Raw genomic sequence first — 15,645 nt, forward strand, 5'->3', positions numbered from 1 at the left:
ACACTTAATAAAGTGTTTTAAATGTAGCTCATTGTCAATGATGGATGGTGACTTTTCACCTCCATATACATTAATTTCCCATTCACCCCTACTCGAGTTTGAGAAATTAAACACACTAGATGTATCTAGTCAAAGTGTAGTTTTTATTCCATAACTTCAAATGGAATCCACTTAAATTGTTTGTCAAACTTGGGGTCAAAATCCAATTTTTCAAACACATTTAATTTCAAAGACATATTACATTTATTTGCATCAAGAATGACTATCTTGAGCACTTTCGTACTTAGCATATTCAATAAATATGCATTTCAACATTTTAAGGCTCTTTTGGTACATTTACCTTAGTCAAAACACCCCCACATTTCTATGGTCCAAAACCTTTATGTGGTAAAATAATGAGAAAGTGGTGAGCCATAATCTCCCCCACAAATTCTAGCTTACTCTAGAATTATCAACATGGCTTTCTTACTCATTAACAGTTCGAGTATTTCATTTCTCAATACTTTCAACTGTGGTTGATAAGGACTAGAGATTTGATAAGTACAAAACTTGTCAAAAAATACTCCATATCATCCACGTCAATCACTTTGAATAACAATTTTTATTCATATACCATGATCATTCTCATTTAAATGCTTCTAAGGTCTCGTCTTTGTTACTTAACAAAGATGCATAATAAAATTTTGGTATAAATACCACAAAAGTAACAAATACTTTTCTCATAAATTGTACAATCTTTTAAATCACCAATGTGTGTTTATTTTGTCTTAATAGAACACACTATAAGAAACTTCTCAAGATACTCAAATCAAGAAAGTTCTTATCAAATTGTGACAGTTTGTACACAATTCAAATCTAGAGTTTAGAAACTCCTACCGTTCATAATATAGAAATATTGATCCAACGGTGCAATTGGCCACAATAATCTCTCGTATAGAGATTGTTTGACATTTTCCGCAAGAAAAAAAAAAAAAAAACAACCATTGTTGTTTACAAATGGATCAGATGTTCAACACCATCAAATTCATTCATAAGGTATACTTATGTCTTATGAATACAATATCCAAAAGTTAAGACAATCCAATAGATCGATCATCTTCGATGTTCTTTTAGATAACAACTGCTCAAATATTCATTTAGAAATTTAGCTTCTAGAGTTTCGATTGTATATCAATTTCAAATATTACATGCCTCTAATTGCACACACATACGAAATTATCATTTTAAAGATAAAAGTGCAACAACTTGATTTCAATATAATAAATATTGAGTTTAAACATAATAATATCACAAATAGCATGAATTATTTATGATATAACATAACATTTGGAACTAATCATGAGCTCATAAACATACATATATGCACATAATTATAATTAAATAATTCCAAATATTCACATGCATCATATAATATATGCATACAAAATACTTATATGTAAATAAGCATTTCAAAATTAACATGGAATAAATAATTTATTCGTACATTCAATAAACTATTATCCAATTAAATATCATTATGCATGCTGAAAATCATTTACATAATAGCATAAATATCCATATAATTTAATCACGTTTAATCACGTACTACAACATAATTTTCAATTCATAAAATTATGCTTCAACAGACATATATTATATGCTTCTAATTCTAAGTACTCATTGACATAGACATCATATAAATAATATAATATCATAAAAATATTATTATATGTTATTTCAAGTATGCGACAATACTACACCTCATAATATTATGCACTAATTTAATTTAAATTATGCATACGAATTTCAGCAAAATCTAATGCATATATCAAGAGTAGTCCAAGCATCTCAACATATCGAAATAACATTCAAAGTATCTATACATGCTTCAAACATTCAAGGTTTATCATGCTCTCATAAATAAAGTTATCATGCCAATTATAACCTATATTGCATTATTACTACGCCATAACATTATCATGCAACATAACCATGTTTCTATCTCATATAATACCATATTATTTATCATATAATATTATCACTTAATTGCATGAGATACTATTTTATAAATGAAAAGGCGTACCCGGAATAATTATAAACGTACTCGGCAGTTTTGGCAGCACTGAAGAACTTAATCATATCTTTAGCATCCGATGTCCGATTTTGTTGATTCAATATGATCCGAACAGCCAACGAAATTTCCTACAACTTTTGTCTTTCACGAGTTTCTAGATTCGGATTGGATCATGATCAAATTAAGCCTCAAAGTCGAAGCATGTGTGCTGTGTAAAATTGCACCTACAATGGAACCACGAAAATATTAAATCATATTCAAGAATTGAGAATAATATAAACCTCATCATATTTAGGGTATGATTCCATCATTATTCTTGGAATTGGTCTTCTTTCACCAAAATTTCGTGCACCATAAAGTGTTAGAGACGTGTTGGTACACTGGGGTTGCATTGCTTCACGAACGGTTGCATTATTCATGAAAAGGTGTGTTGGCAGTTCTGGCACCCTTTCGTATTTTCGTCATAACTCCTCCGTATGAACTCCGATTTAGATGATTTAACATGTTCTGGAAAGCTAACTTGATTTTCTACAACGTTTGTGAAATGATACTTTTACAGATTCTGACCGTATCACCTCCGAAAATGGGTTGAAACATAGACGTTGTGTTCTGTCCGAAAATGACATTCTCCTCCAATTTGATTTCGTAACTTCTTGGATTTTGAGTGGAATATCTTCTTCTCCATCTCGAAAATACAACTAACAAATTTGTCTTAAGATTGTTATATTTGGGTGTGTGTATTTTGAAATGGGAACGAACAAAATTTGGACAGAAGTTTGACAAGAAAAATGTAGTCGAGGCAAGAACTAGGTTCTTTCTCCTTAAGACAAATTTGCCCCGTGCAGTGCTCTCGGTTTATGGCAATTGTCTCCCAAGATACAACGACTATTTCAGTTCCAACAAAGCAGCACAACAATTATTGGAACACGGCGAACGAAACGACGGTTAGGACTTTATAAGACACGAAGAAAGGACTTGTTAATGCAACAATATGCAATGATATTTTATGACGAGAAGTGAATTCAATTAATGTATTGAATTCCATGTGAATAATGAACTATTTCAAATGGTGGATTTTGGAATCTATTTATAGATTTTCAAAGGTTATGACCACAAGTCACAACTCTTAGGAAAATAATTTCATGAAAAGGTATCACACCTTTTCCCATTAATCACATACCTATTCAATTTAATAGGTGCTTAAACACCTCCATCTTTTTCAATGGTGGCATTTCACTTTATTATTTTCCACACTTCAATATTTTAAATGATCCATTAATTTATCATTCATCAAAAATTAATTTTGAGAATTTAAATTAAACCACTTAAATATTCAACAAAATTTGAGTCAAATACTCAAAATTTCCAACAATTTCATGGTTGTGCGAATTAATATCTTGGTTGTGGTAATTAGTTTTCTTTCTCGAGTCTAAATAAATGGATTTTATGAATTTTATGATTGGATTCATGGTGGGCTCGATGTTTTCTGTATCAAGAACACGCATTCGAAGAATAACGCATAACACTGTTCCAGAACAAACAACGCCGCCGCCTGCGGTTGAAGACGGTATTTATTTATTTTCGTATTATATAGAGGAATTTATATATTGAGAATTCGTTTTAAAGTATTTTCGAAATAGATTCAGGAGAATCCAGCTCCAATGTTGAAAATCCACAAAAACGTTATCACTTGGAGATTCAAGAATTTCCCAAGTTGAAAGGAGATCATCGTGTTTTGATTTCAGAAGAATTTACCCTCGGACAAGTCAATTGGTATTTTTCTCTCTCTCTCTCTCTTTTTTTTTTCCTTCAACTCTATTAGTATAATTAGGATTGTTATTATTATAAGGCCTGTTTGGTTGGCAAGATAAGATTAGCCAAGATAAGATTAAGAGCTCGTTTGGCTAAACTTATTTAAAATATCTTATAAGCTCCTACATCTGATAAGATGTTTTAGGAGCTGATAAGCTGTTAGATCTTATTTTAAAAATTATTTTTTAAGGTGTTTGGATATGTAGCTTATAAGTTACTTTTTGTTTTTATAAGTTGTTCAGGTGTTTGGAAATAAAAGGTCTGTTTATTGCTATAATGACAAAAAAGTACATGACGCCAGTATAATTGTTAAACTTATTTGACTCAAATACTTTTGTTCCTAAAATATTATTATTATATTTACAAATTAATTTTTCAAATAATAATAATAATATAAAATTATATAATAATATAAAATAAAAGTTGTAAAACAAATATAATTTTTTTTAGAAGAAAGAAATATAATTTACTATGGAGATAATAAGAATATTCATGTGTTTTTATATACATATAAAATATAAATAGAGAATAATTTTTTTTTACAATTATTATGATAATTACGATAATTATATTTAACTAATTATTAATCTTGATTACAAGAATACGTTGTTTTGATAAAATATAAATATTATTAGTATTCATGAAATATAATAAAGTATTTGAGGGTAATTTTGTATTTTAAGTGTTTTAGTAAAGAAGCAAATAAGATCTTAAAGAAAAAAGGTGGGGTACAGTTACTTTTAAAAAAAATATCTTATAAGCTCCCTAACAGCTTATTTTTGGAAAAAATAAGATCTTTTGTAATTTTTTTACCAAACACCTTTTAATAACTTATAAGCTCCTAAACATCTTATAAGATGTTTTTAGGAGCTTATAAGCTTAGCCAAACATGCTCTAAATAATCTAAGGAAACCCACTTATTTTATTAGATTCATGTTTGCAACGTCCAACAAAAAAAACTTATTAGCAGGCAAGATAAGCCATGATTATATAATTTTTTTGGGGTCGACCCGACAATTTATTGGGGATATCAAACATCAAATTAAGTCCAACTATATAGTTAATCATGACTTATCTTTGCAACCAAACGGGGACTAATTATACAGAGGGTAATTTACTATCTCCGGTTACACAATGATAATTAAGCCCCATTGTTGGTTTTCTTGTTTATGATGCATTTTTATTTAGACAGCTAAAACTTGTCGTCGATGGGGAAGCCCCATTTCGATTGAATCCCAAAAATGTATGGTATCTAGAGAGGGGAGTCGGGGGTAGTATATATAACATAAAACGAGACCATTTTTCGTTCATTTCAAAAAAAAAAAAAAAAAACCTCATTCATTGCTCAACAATAAAAATCTGCCCCTCTCCAGTCTAATAAACAGCTAGCCGGTCACTCTCTAGGTTGCACTTTGCCAAGCAAGATATAATTGGAGGGGGGGTGCATTCTGCTATTGTTTTAATTTAAGGATGCAAAGTGTCAATCACATGTAGTTTAAGAGTGCAAATTGTCAATCAAACTATAATAGAGTTATATTTAGATTAGGCGTTCTGGTTTTTTGCGCTCTCTCTCTCTCCTTTTCGATTAAAATTATTTTTTATAAACTCAGGAAAGTGAAGCTATATTCAAATGGAGATTCTTCCCGTTCAAAGGACCGTGAATTGTTAATGGAAATGGTGTGTGCGAGTGCCAATACCGCTGCTCCTCATCCAAAAGCAAAGGTGGGCCCAGTGTTATCCGAAACTCTGGAAAACGTAGCATTAAAATAACCCCTACCCGACCTGCAGATTAGCTTACTGTCACGGCCCGCTAGTTTTAACCCAACCCCTTGCCGATTTCCCTTAGGTTGGGGAGGTTAAAGAGTCCAAGATTTAGCCCAAATAGGGTTAGGCCCAAGTTGGCCAAAATGTATAGAGGTAGGTAGACGTAGGTGGTGGTAGGTAGAGACATTTTAGAGATTATTTGGAGTGTTCCACTCCCAACAGTTAGATCATATCGATCTCCACCGTCCATTGAGGAGGTGGTCTTGTATAAATAGAGGTAGGATCCTCATTTGTAATCATCCAACAAATCCAACAAAATCCAAGAAATACAATAAACACTCAAGCAATACTTTCTTATTCTCTTGTCTTCTTAATTTCTTTCTTCGTTTCCATCACTTAAGTATTCGCAACACATTCGGGAGAGGCTGACTTAGCTATCGCGAGGGGCGAGAAGGAGCTAAGGCCGCATGGTTCGTTGTTGAGGGAACAAGTCCGTGACAAGTGGTATCAGAGCCCGGCTAAGGGCTTTGTGTTGATCGAATTCTCAACGATGGCGAACGTTGAAGATATTTCGTACGTAACCGAGGGACGTGGCAGGGAGGCCCAAGTAAACAACAAGAAGAAGAGGGACCACAGCAAGGCTCGTGGGGAGAGTACCGTTAATGAGGCCGTGCTAACGGATCATGGCGAAAGACTCGAGAGGCTCGAGAATAACGTCGCTATAGCGGAGCTTAGCGAACGATTCGAGAAGCTCGAGCACGATACGGATGTGTTGGAGAATCACGTCGCCGAGCAACTCGATTTGTTTAGGGACAATGAGACGTTGCGAGAGGAACGGTTGGATCGATTGGAGGCCATCATCCAATCCTTCCAAGAGAGCATCGAGGGGATGCGCGACGACTTGGCCTTGTGCAAAAAGGCCGCCGCTAATGGGAGCGCTGGCGTTACTTCGAGTCCAAGGGTGGACTGCCCGAAGCCAACGGGATTCAACGGCGTAAGGGACGCCAAGGAAGTCGAGAACTTCCTATGGAGGATGGAGCAATATTTCGAGGGTATCGGTCTAGTCGACGAGACGACTAAGGTAAGAACTGCTTCCCTTTATCTTTCCGATACGGCTATGTTGTGGTGGCGTAGAAAGCACACCGATATCGAGAAAGGCATTTGCCGAATCGATACTTGGGAAGAGTTCATGAGGGAACTCAAGCGACACTTCTACCCGGAGAACGTCGTCTATGAGGCTCGAAGGAAGTTGAGGGAACTCAAGCAACGAAGTTCAATCCGCGAGTACGTGAAGGAGTTCACCACCCTCACCCTTCAAATTCCCAACCTTTCCGAGGAGGATCTCCTTTTCCACTTCACCGATGGGTTACAAGGCTGGGCCAATCAAGAACTCCACCGACGAGACATCAAATCCGTCGATGAAGCTATTGCCGCCGCCGAGTCTTTGACCGAGAGAGCCGTTGCGAAAAGAGAAGTGGAACCCGACTAAAGGCGGAGGAGAGAGACGGGACAATCATGGTCGGGACCATCGAGATAACCGAGACCCATGGCGAGCGTCGACCTCGAGGGGAGGAGACAAGCCATCCTCACACCAACAACTTGAAGAGAAGAAGAAGTCGTTTGTGCCTAAGGGAGGATGCTTCGTGTGCAAGGGGCCGCACGCGATGAGTCAATGTCCCAAGATGGGGTCATTGTCGGCACTTTTACGACAAGAGACCGAGCAAGGCACAAACGAGGGGCTAGGCAACATGGGATCGCTCCAACTTCTGAACGCCTTAAAGGCTAATCCGATGCCGGCAACATCAAGCAAGGGGCTGATATATGTGGAGGCCCGCATCAACGGTACCCCAGCAAAGGTGATGGTGGACACGGGAGCGACCCACAACTTTATCACCGAGGACGAGGCCAAGAAGGTTGGCCTACAGGGGACCAGACGAGACGGTTGGCTCAAGGCCGTCAACGCTAAGGCACAACCGCTCAATGGTGTAGCACGAGACGCGGAGCTGCACTTAGGCACTTGGAAGGGCCAAGTTGATTTCTCGGTAGCATCGATGGATGATTTCAAGGTGGTGCTAGGCATGGACTTCTTCCGCAAGGTAATGGCTATCCCGATGCCTTGTTTTAATTCAGTTTGTAACTTAGAGAAGGGGAAAACTTGCATGGTGCCGGCCACCAACAGCCCCACTAAGGAAGAAAGCACGTAACCAAGGCAACTGTCGGCCATACAAGTTGACAAGGGAGTTCGACGGGGCGAGCCGACATTTTTAGTCGCTTTAAAGGAGGACAACCCACCCGTCAACAAAGAGGAGGACGTGCCACCGATCATCCAAACCGTCTTGGAGGCCAACCAAGACGTGATGCCACCGACTTTACCCAACAAACTTCCACCTAGGAGGGAGGTGGATTATGCCAACGAGTTGCAATACAAACCGAGAAAGGTGAATGTTGTGGCCAACGCATTGAGTAGGAAGGCCGAACTCGCAGCCAATAGCTCAACAAGGGGAAACTTGGCCGACATGATCCGAGAAGGGCTCGAACATGATCCCATGGCCAAGGAGCTAATCCGACTCGTCAAGGAGGGCAAGACGAGGCAATTTTGGGTAGAGGACGGCCTACTCTACACAAAGGGGCAGCGACTCTTCGTTCCGAAGTGGGGCAGCTTGAGGAAGGACCTCATAAGGGAATGCCACGACACCAAGTGGGCGGGGCATCCGGGCCAAAGACGGACAATGGCGTTGCTCAAGACGGCCTACTTTTGGCCTCACATGCGGGACAGTGTCGATGCATACGTGAAGACTTGTCTTGTGTGCCAGCAAGACAAGGTGGAGAATAAACAGCCGGCAGGGTTACTTGAGCCGCTCCCAATCCCCGGGCGACCATGGGAGTCGATCTCAATGGACTTCATTAGCGCCTTGCCGAAGTCCGAGGGGGCCGGATCTATCATGGTGGTGATAGATTGTTTTTCAAAGTACGGGACGTTCATAGCTTGCCCGAGGGATTGCACCGCGGAGGAGGCAGCCCGGTTCTTTTTCAAGAACGTCGTCAAGTATTGGGGACTACCGAGGAACATCATAAGCGACCGAGACCCACGCTTCACGGGGCGATTATGGACGGAGCTATTCAAGCTTTTGGGGTCCGAGCTTTGCTTCTCGACGAGTTTTCACCCCCAAACTGACGTGCAAACGAAGAGAGTGAACGCCCTACTCGAGTGCTACTTACGGCACTTCGTGGGAGCCAATCAAAAAGATTGGGCGAAGCTCCTCGACGTGGCTCAATTTTCTTACAACTTGCAACGGAGTGAAGCCACAGGGAGGAGTCCATTCGAGCTTGCAACGGGACAACAGCCACTTACGCCACATACTTTGGCTACGGCAACCGACGGACGGAGTCCCGGAGCATTGAAGATGGCTAAGTCGTGGGAGGAACAAGCCGACTTAGCCCGAGCATGCCTTGAGAAGGCTAGGCGACGAATGAAGAAATGGGCGGACGACAAACGGCGACCACGGGAGTTCGACGTTGGGGCCCAAGTGATGGTGAAACTATTACCCCAACAATTCAAGGCATTGCGGAGCATGCACAAGGGACTTGTGCGAAGGTACAAAGGACCATTCCCGGTGATCGCCAAGGTCGGTAAAGTTTCATATCGCCTAGAACTTCCAAGTTCTTTGAAAATCCATCCGGTCTTCCATGTGAGTATGTTGAAGCCTTATCACGAAGACAAGGAAGACCCGAGCCGAGGAGAGTCGCACCGAGCACCACCCATCATGACTAAGTCATACGATAAGGAGATCGAGGAAGTGCTCGGCCGACAATTGAAGCAACGTAGGGGAGTTCCACCGAGTATTCAATACTTCATCAAATGGAAGGGATTACCCGAGTCCGAGGCAACATGGGAGACGAATGAAGACTTGTGGCAATTTCAAGATCGTCTCCACTTGTTCGAGGCAACGAGGACGTCGCCGAATTTGGCGGGGGAGGATGTCACGGCCCGCTAGTTTTGACCCAACCCCTTGCCGATTTTCCTTGGGTTGGGGAGGTTAAAGAGTCCAAGATTTAGCCCAAATAGGGTTAGGCCCAAGTTGGCCCAAATGTATAGAGGTAGGTAGACGTAGGTGGTGGTAGGTAGAGACATTTTAGGGATTCTTTGGAGTGTTCCACTCCCAACCGTTAGATCATATCGATCTCCACCGTCCATTGAGGAGGTGGTCTTGTATAAATAGAGGTAGGATCCTCATTTGTAATCATCCAACAAATCCAACAAAATCCAAGAAATACAATAAGCACTCAAGCAGTACTTTCTTATTCTCTTGTCTTCTTAATTTCTTTCTTCGTTTCCATCACTTAAGTATTCGCAACACATTCGGGAGAGGCTGACTTAGCTATCGCGATGGGCGAGAAGGAGCTAAGACCGCACGGTTCGTTGTTGAGGGAACAAGTCCGTGACATTACGCACACTTAGATATTTGGGTAAAAATCATAACAATCTTTCATATTTATTCTTCATTTGCTACGATTCTATGACATGTTTTATTGAGAGTTGCTTGGATTGAATTTTGTTTCAGATGTCACTGTTTTTATTTATTTCATATAAAAAATATATATTTAGTTATTATCTCTGTTAGAAGAAAAAAAAAAATCGAAATTTTATGTTAATCTTATATACTTGATAAGTATATTTAATTAGCATCTCTAATATAATTATTTTATATCATAATCATCTCAATGCTAAGGTGATTTTATGATTAATTGTAACGATTTTATAATTAATGAAATTGGATTTTACGGAATGTATATCAAATTGCCCCAATTTTTTATTTGAAATAAATTCGAGTACGATCTTAGTCTACTACACTAACATTTTCAGTAGTGCGACGACATTTAAATTAAGGCTAAACTAGTAATTTACCCGTGCAGTGCACGGACTGTAAGGTATAATAAAAAAAATATATACTTTCGAACATCCATAAAGAAAAGAAAATTTGGTATAGACTAATAATTTTATATATAATAAATGTTGTAAATTTGAAAATCAAGTACTACTTTGCTCGTCGACTAAATTCATTGAAATGCTATTAATTTGTTAATTGGGAACAATCCAAAGATCCATTTGTCTAACATTTAATAATTACCCGTTGTATTTCACTAAGCGTATAATTTAAAAGACCTAAATTTATTATATATGTGCATGCATATTCAAATAAATAAATAAACCTGTAAATGTAATGTCTAAAAACAGTGAATCATCATCATTGATCAAACAGAGGACGAATCTTGAAAAGAGAAGATTATACAATAAACTAAAATCGGCAGAGAGGAAAAAAGAAAAATAGAAGAGAAGCGTAACTTCAACACATAACCATTCCATAAACATATATGTATGCCAAGATTAAATTACAAATTACTCCTCTTATTAATCGAAATTACGTTTATCCCCTCAAATTAACGATGAGTCAATGTTTCTAACAGAATGATATATCTAATTGGGCCGACTCAATGGGCTCCATAATTCGCCTAATAATTAGGCCCACTATACGAAAGCCCAAGCACCTTCAAAATAAGGTTTGGGCCCAACAAAGTAAGCCCAACCCACTCAACTACATATAAATAGATGTTTTACTCATTTGTTAAGGTACGTTCCATTATTCACAAGTAATCTAGAGTTTGATTCTCTCTACTATTTCCATGATCCGTACATCTGACTTGAGCGTCGGAGGGGTTTCCGTCGGATCAACCCCCGACTTAGTTTTGGGATTTATAATAAAAAAACACTTTATTTCTCTAAACCCCAAAACTTTTCAAAAAAATCCAAACCACCCCCCCCCCCCCCACAAAAAAAAACGCGTAAAAGTCCAACTTGGGTGCCCATTCATGCAGTGCACGCCCAAGTTGGGCGTGCAAGCTGCATTTGGGCGCCCGAGTTGGGCGTCTAGTGCAATTTTTTTTTTTCCGTACACGCTTTGGGCACCCATCTTGGGCGTTCCAACATTTTTTTGCGAAAATTGGTTCCGTAATCGACCTACCCAATGCATATTACACATAAAAGAATCGAAATTACATCAAAAAATCGAAGCTCAACCATTCTTCAAGCTTGATTTCGAATTTTCGATTTTTTTTTGCTATTTGCAGTTTGGGGGTTTTTGGATTTTCTTGAAAAGTTTTGGGGGGTTTTGTTAAAAGCGCAAATAGCAATTTTCTAACCGTAAATTGCATTTCATAAAAAAAATCCGTTACAATATTTGCAAAATGGATATATTTTATATTATTTAAAAATATTGCAATTCACCCCTAAGAGCATCTCCCACCCTCAACACCATTTTTTCTATTCGAACCCTAGACCTTTACCCTATTGGTAAAGGCTAGGTACCAACTCTCCTAATGAGCGTATGGTAACATCATTTTTCCACCAAATCCTATTTTTTGTTGTGAAAAAATGGTGTTATCTTCCATCCGTAGCACACCATTCTACTATTTCTCTATTTTTAATGACAAAATAGTGTATTTAGTCTCCCACCAATTCCATCAAATTTTACACCAAATAATAAAATACTAATATTTCACCATTTTACCATTTATAGAGAATAGGATTTGGTTTGATCTCCCATGACATTTCACCAAATATATTACAAAATTATAAGTTTAATGTTAATTGTAAATTTATTCTATTTTATTAATAAGACACAAATAAACAATAATTTCATTAATTATCGCCTAAAACCCTTACAAGATAAATTAATCATAAAAACATTACAACATAAATTAACCAAAAAAAATATTTCACTGATAATGGGGGCCTCGTTAAAACATTGTTTGAAAACCAATTCACTAACTAACACTAATATATTTAATATAAGCATATTTATAAGTTGGTAATCACATGAAATTAGTTAATATGATAATTTTATATGCTAATTATGAAATGGTGTTAATTACACCAAATTCTATTTTCACTTCTATATTTAATAGAAAAAATAGGATTTGGTGGAAAAAATGGTAACATGGTGGATAGGTGGGAGATGAAAATTTCTTCACCAAAACATTTGGTGAAAATATAGGATTTAGGAATATAGTGATATAGAGTTTGATCGGTGTGGGAGACTAAACTAAATCACTATAATTTTAGGTGTAATGGTGATTTAGAGATTTAGGTTGGGAGACTAAAAACACCTATATTAGATGATAAATATGGGATTTGGTGATGAAGGGTGGGATATGCTCTAATAATTAAACCTCCTATAAATACACCTTGATAATGCAAGGGCAAATTTTGAATTTTCGAGGAATATTCTTGGAATCTAAATTAGTTTAAGCGTATTTATGATAATTTTACATACTTTTCGAGCCGAGGTCACCGAAACTCATGCGAGTTTGAGTTTGAGTTTGAGCTAGAAAATCTCAACTCGTCGTGCATGAGTTCGAGCCTTCCAACACAGTAGAGCTCAGTTCGTTCACACCCTTAATCACAAGCCCAAACTAGGTGTATTTGACATCTCAGACAATATGTGTTTTTCTTTAATTTTATAAATTTATACTTAAGGAAGTACCAATTAATTGTAAAGAAAAATATTAACTAAGGGTAAAAAGTAATATTTAAAAAAACAATACTCAAATATAATCATACTAAATAAGGAAATTCAAATTTTCATAATTATGTTGAAGGACACAAAATCTAGTAGTATAAGTAAAATCGTCAAAAATAATTAAGTAATCAATAATTTGGAAAGATTCTATAATAGTTAATTTGATTTAATTAACTCGTTCATACTTAGTTGGCATAAAACTTTCCTAATAGTTCACAATACGCTGTCGTTTCCCTAATTTGAATACGACTTCAAGAAGTTGCCTTATTCCACTATACATACACAAATACATGTATACATACAGCATATACATATATAAATCCATGCAAAACCCTATCGATCTCCACTTTAACAAACCCAATTACTCTCTCTATCTCTCTCTCAAATTCAGAATTTCAAAACCCAAATTCAAATCGATGAAGATCGTTCAAGAAATCGATTTCTGGGATGATCAAAAGCCGAAAAGATTAATTCTTTTCAGAAGTAATCCTTTTCTCAAAGAAATTGATTTCTGTGTTAATGAAAAAAGCCCCACAAAAAATCATCGCCTTGAAGAAGAAGAAGATCAAATCTTGTTTCTTGATCAGATTAATAATTCAAAAACTAGGGTTTGTTCTTCTTGTTCTTCCTCTTCTTGGAAGAGGGACCGTAGTTCTATTACTACTGTTGATCAAGAAACTGATCATCATCAGATGAATAAGAAGATGAAAATCTCGAGTTTCCGACTGTTTGGAGCAGACATAATTACTCAGATTAGTGACGTAATTAGCGATAATTATGATGATGATTGGGAGAGAAGAAGGAAGGCGAAGGGAAAAGAAAAAGTTGTCGAACAATTAGAAATATTAGAATTACCAGCTGCAGCAGATGATGATGATTCGGAGAATACGTTTAATCCGATTTTATTCGAAGAAGATGGTTGTAACAATTCGCAAGCTCTCGTAATCTACAAGCCGAGGGCTACTAATAAGAAAGAGATCAAGAAAAAATCTCAACCGATCCCGAGAAAATCGAAAAAGAAACTATCCACGAAAGAACAAGAGCCTCCGGCTCCACTTCCACCACCGATGCAGCGGAGGATCCATGATCGAGGAGGATTCGACCCGGTTTTCTTGTTCCAAAAGGATTTGACCTGTTCGGATGTGAATCCGGGTTTGAACCGGGTATTCATAAACCGGAGTGAGAAGTTGGTGGAAGCTCTGACGGAGGAAGAACGGAGAATGGTGAATAACGAAGATTACTATTCGGGGCTTAGGGTTTTTACGATGGACCAGCATGCGGAGGATCGGGACTACGAAATGGAGTTGACGAAGTGGAATGTGGGCTCGTATATGATTGTTCTGAAAAAGGAATGGATGAAGTTTGTTAGGGCTAATAATTTGCAAGAGGGCGATCGGGTCGAAGGTTGGGGGTTTCGTGTACAAGGAGTGTTTTATTTGGGTCTTAATGCAATTATCAGGAATTAGTAATTGCATAATTATTAATTTCTGGCAATAATTAATTATATTGCAATTGGAACTGTGATCAAATAGGCATATGTTATATTGGAGTTGTATTATTTGATCATAATACATATGGTTTTTATTGCAGTATTGCAGTATTAAGTTGTTTAATTAATTTTTGTCTGTTTAATGATTTCTTTTGTAATATGGATGAATATGGTAAGTGGGGTTATTTTGAAATTTAATAAAATATTATGGACTCAATCTCCCTAATTAGAAAACTTTGATTGTGTATCTTAGTTTTATATATAATATAGATTGGAGTTGTATTATTTGATCATAGTACATATGGTTTTTATTGGGAAAATTGGTTAAAAATTGAGTCATGAACAATTTTTTATCAAGGTTATTGTACGGTCTAATTGAGTATATAAATGAATTTTGGATTAGAACCAATTTTGTGGTGAATGAAAAAATTACTAGTCCAAAATATAAGGAAAGTGGGATTTGAGTTATCCCACATTGGAAAAGTAGAGAAGTACTGAGCTGTATATATATCAAAATATTGGGATGGGCCAAAAACATTAGGTCATGGGCTTTTAATCCATTGGGCCCTTATTACTCGAAGCCCATCTCGATTGGTCTGACTGGTCTGAATTGGTGCGGCCGAACCAATGCAAACCATTCGGCTCAACTCGAAATGGTGCAACCACTCCCAATTGGCTCAACTCGAAATGGTGCAACCATTCAAATAAAAGGTACATTTTTGCTCCAAAGGACACTACTTTTCGAACCTTATAAATAGACCATAACTTTCCCAAAATTCCTCACTTCAATCCAAAAACAAGCCTACTACATATTAAGCCTACCCTTCACAGATTCTCTCGAAAAGTTCTACACAAAGTACAGTTCGTCGTACTTGGGATTTGGAGTGCTCCTATTCCAAGTTTAGCCGTTGTATCTTGGGAGACGATTTCCATTTAATCCGTTAGCACCG

The 15,645-nt window shown here is 37.2% G+C and overlaps 2 protein-coding genes across 2 annotated transcripts; both read left to right on the forward strand.

The window, feature by feature from the left end:
* The first annotated feature begins 7,311 nt into the window (after positions 1-7,311).
* Positions 7,312-7,833, forward strand: LOC105962662 (uncharacterized). The gene has a single exon (XM_088812731.1). It carries the CDS (start codon positions 7,312-7,314, stop codon positions 7,831-7,833), a length of 522 nt encoding a protein of 173 aa, XP_088668857.1.
* Positions 7,834-13,568: 5,735 nt separating this feature from the next.
* Positions 13,569-14,846, forward strand: LOC148765279 (uncharacterized). The gene has a single exon (XM_088813666.1). It carries the CDS (start codon positions 13,623-13,625, stop codon positions 14,670-14,672), a length of 1,050 nt encoding a protein of 349 aa, XP_088669792.1. The 5' UTR covers positions 13,569-13,622; the 3' UTR covers positions 14,673-14,846.
* The last annotated feature ends 799 nt before the right edge of the window (positions 14,847-15,645 follow it).

The sequence above is a fragment of the Erythranthe guttata genome, chromosome 14 (assembly GCF_056151865.1).
Source record: "Erythranthe guttata isolate IM_541 chromosome 14, IM_541, whole genome shotgun sequence".
NCBI classification, from domain to species: Eukaryota; Viridiplantae; Streptophyta; class Magnoliopsida; order Lamiales; family Phrymaceae; genus Erythranthe; species Erythranthe guttata.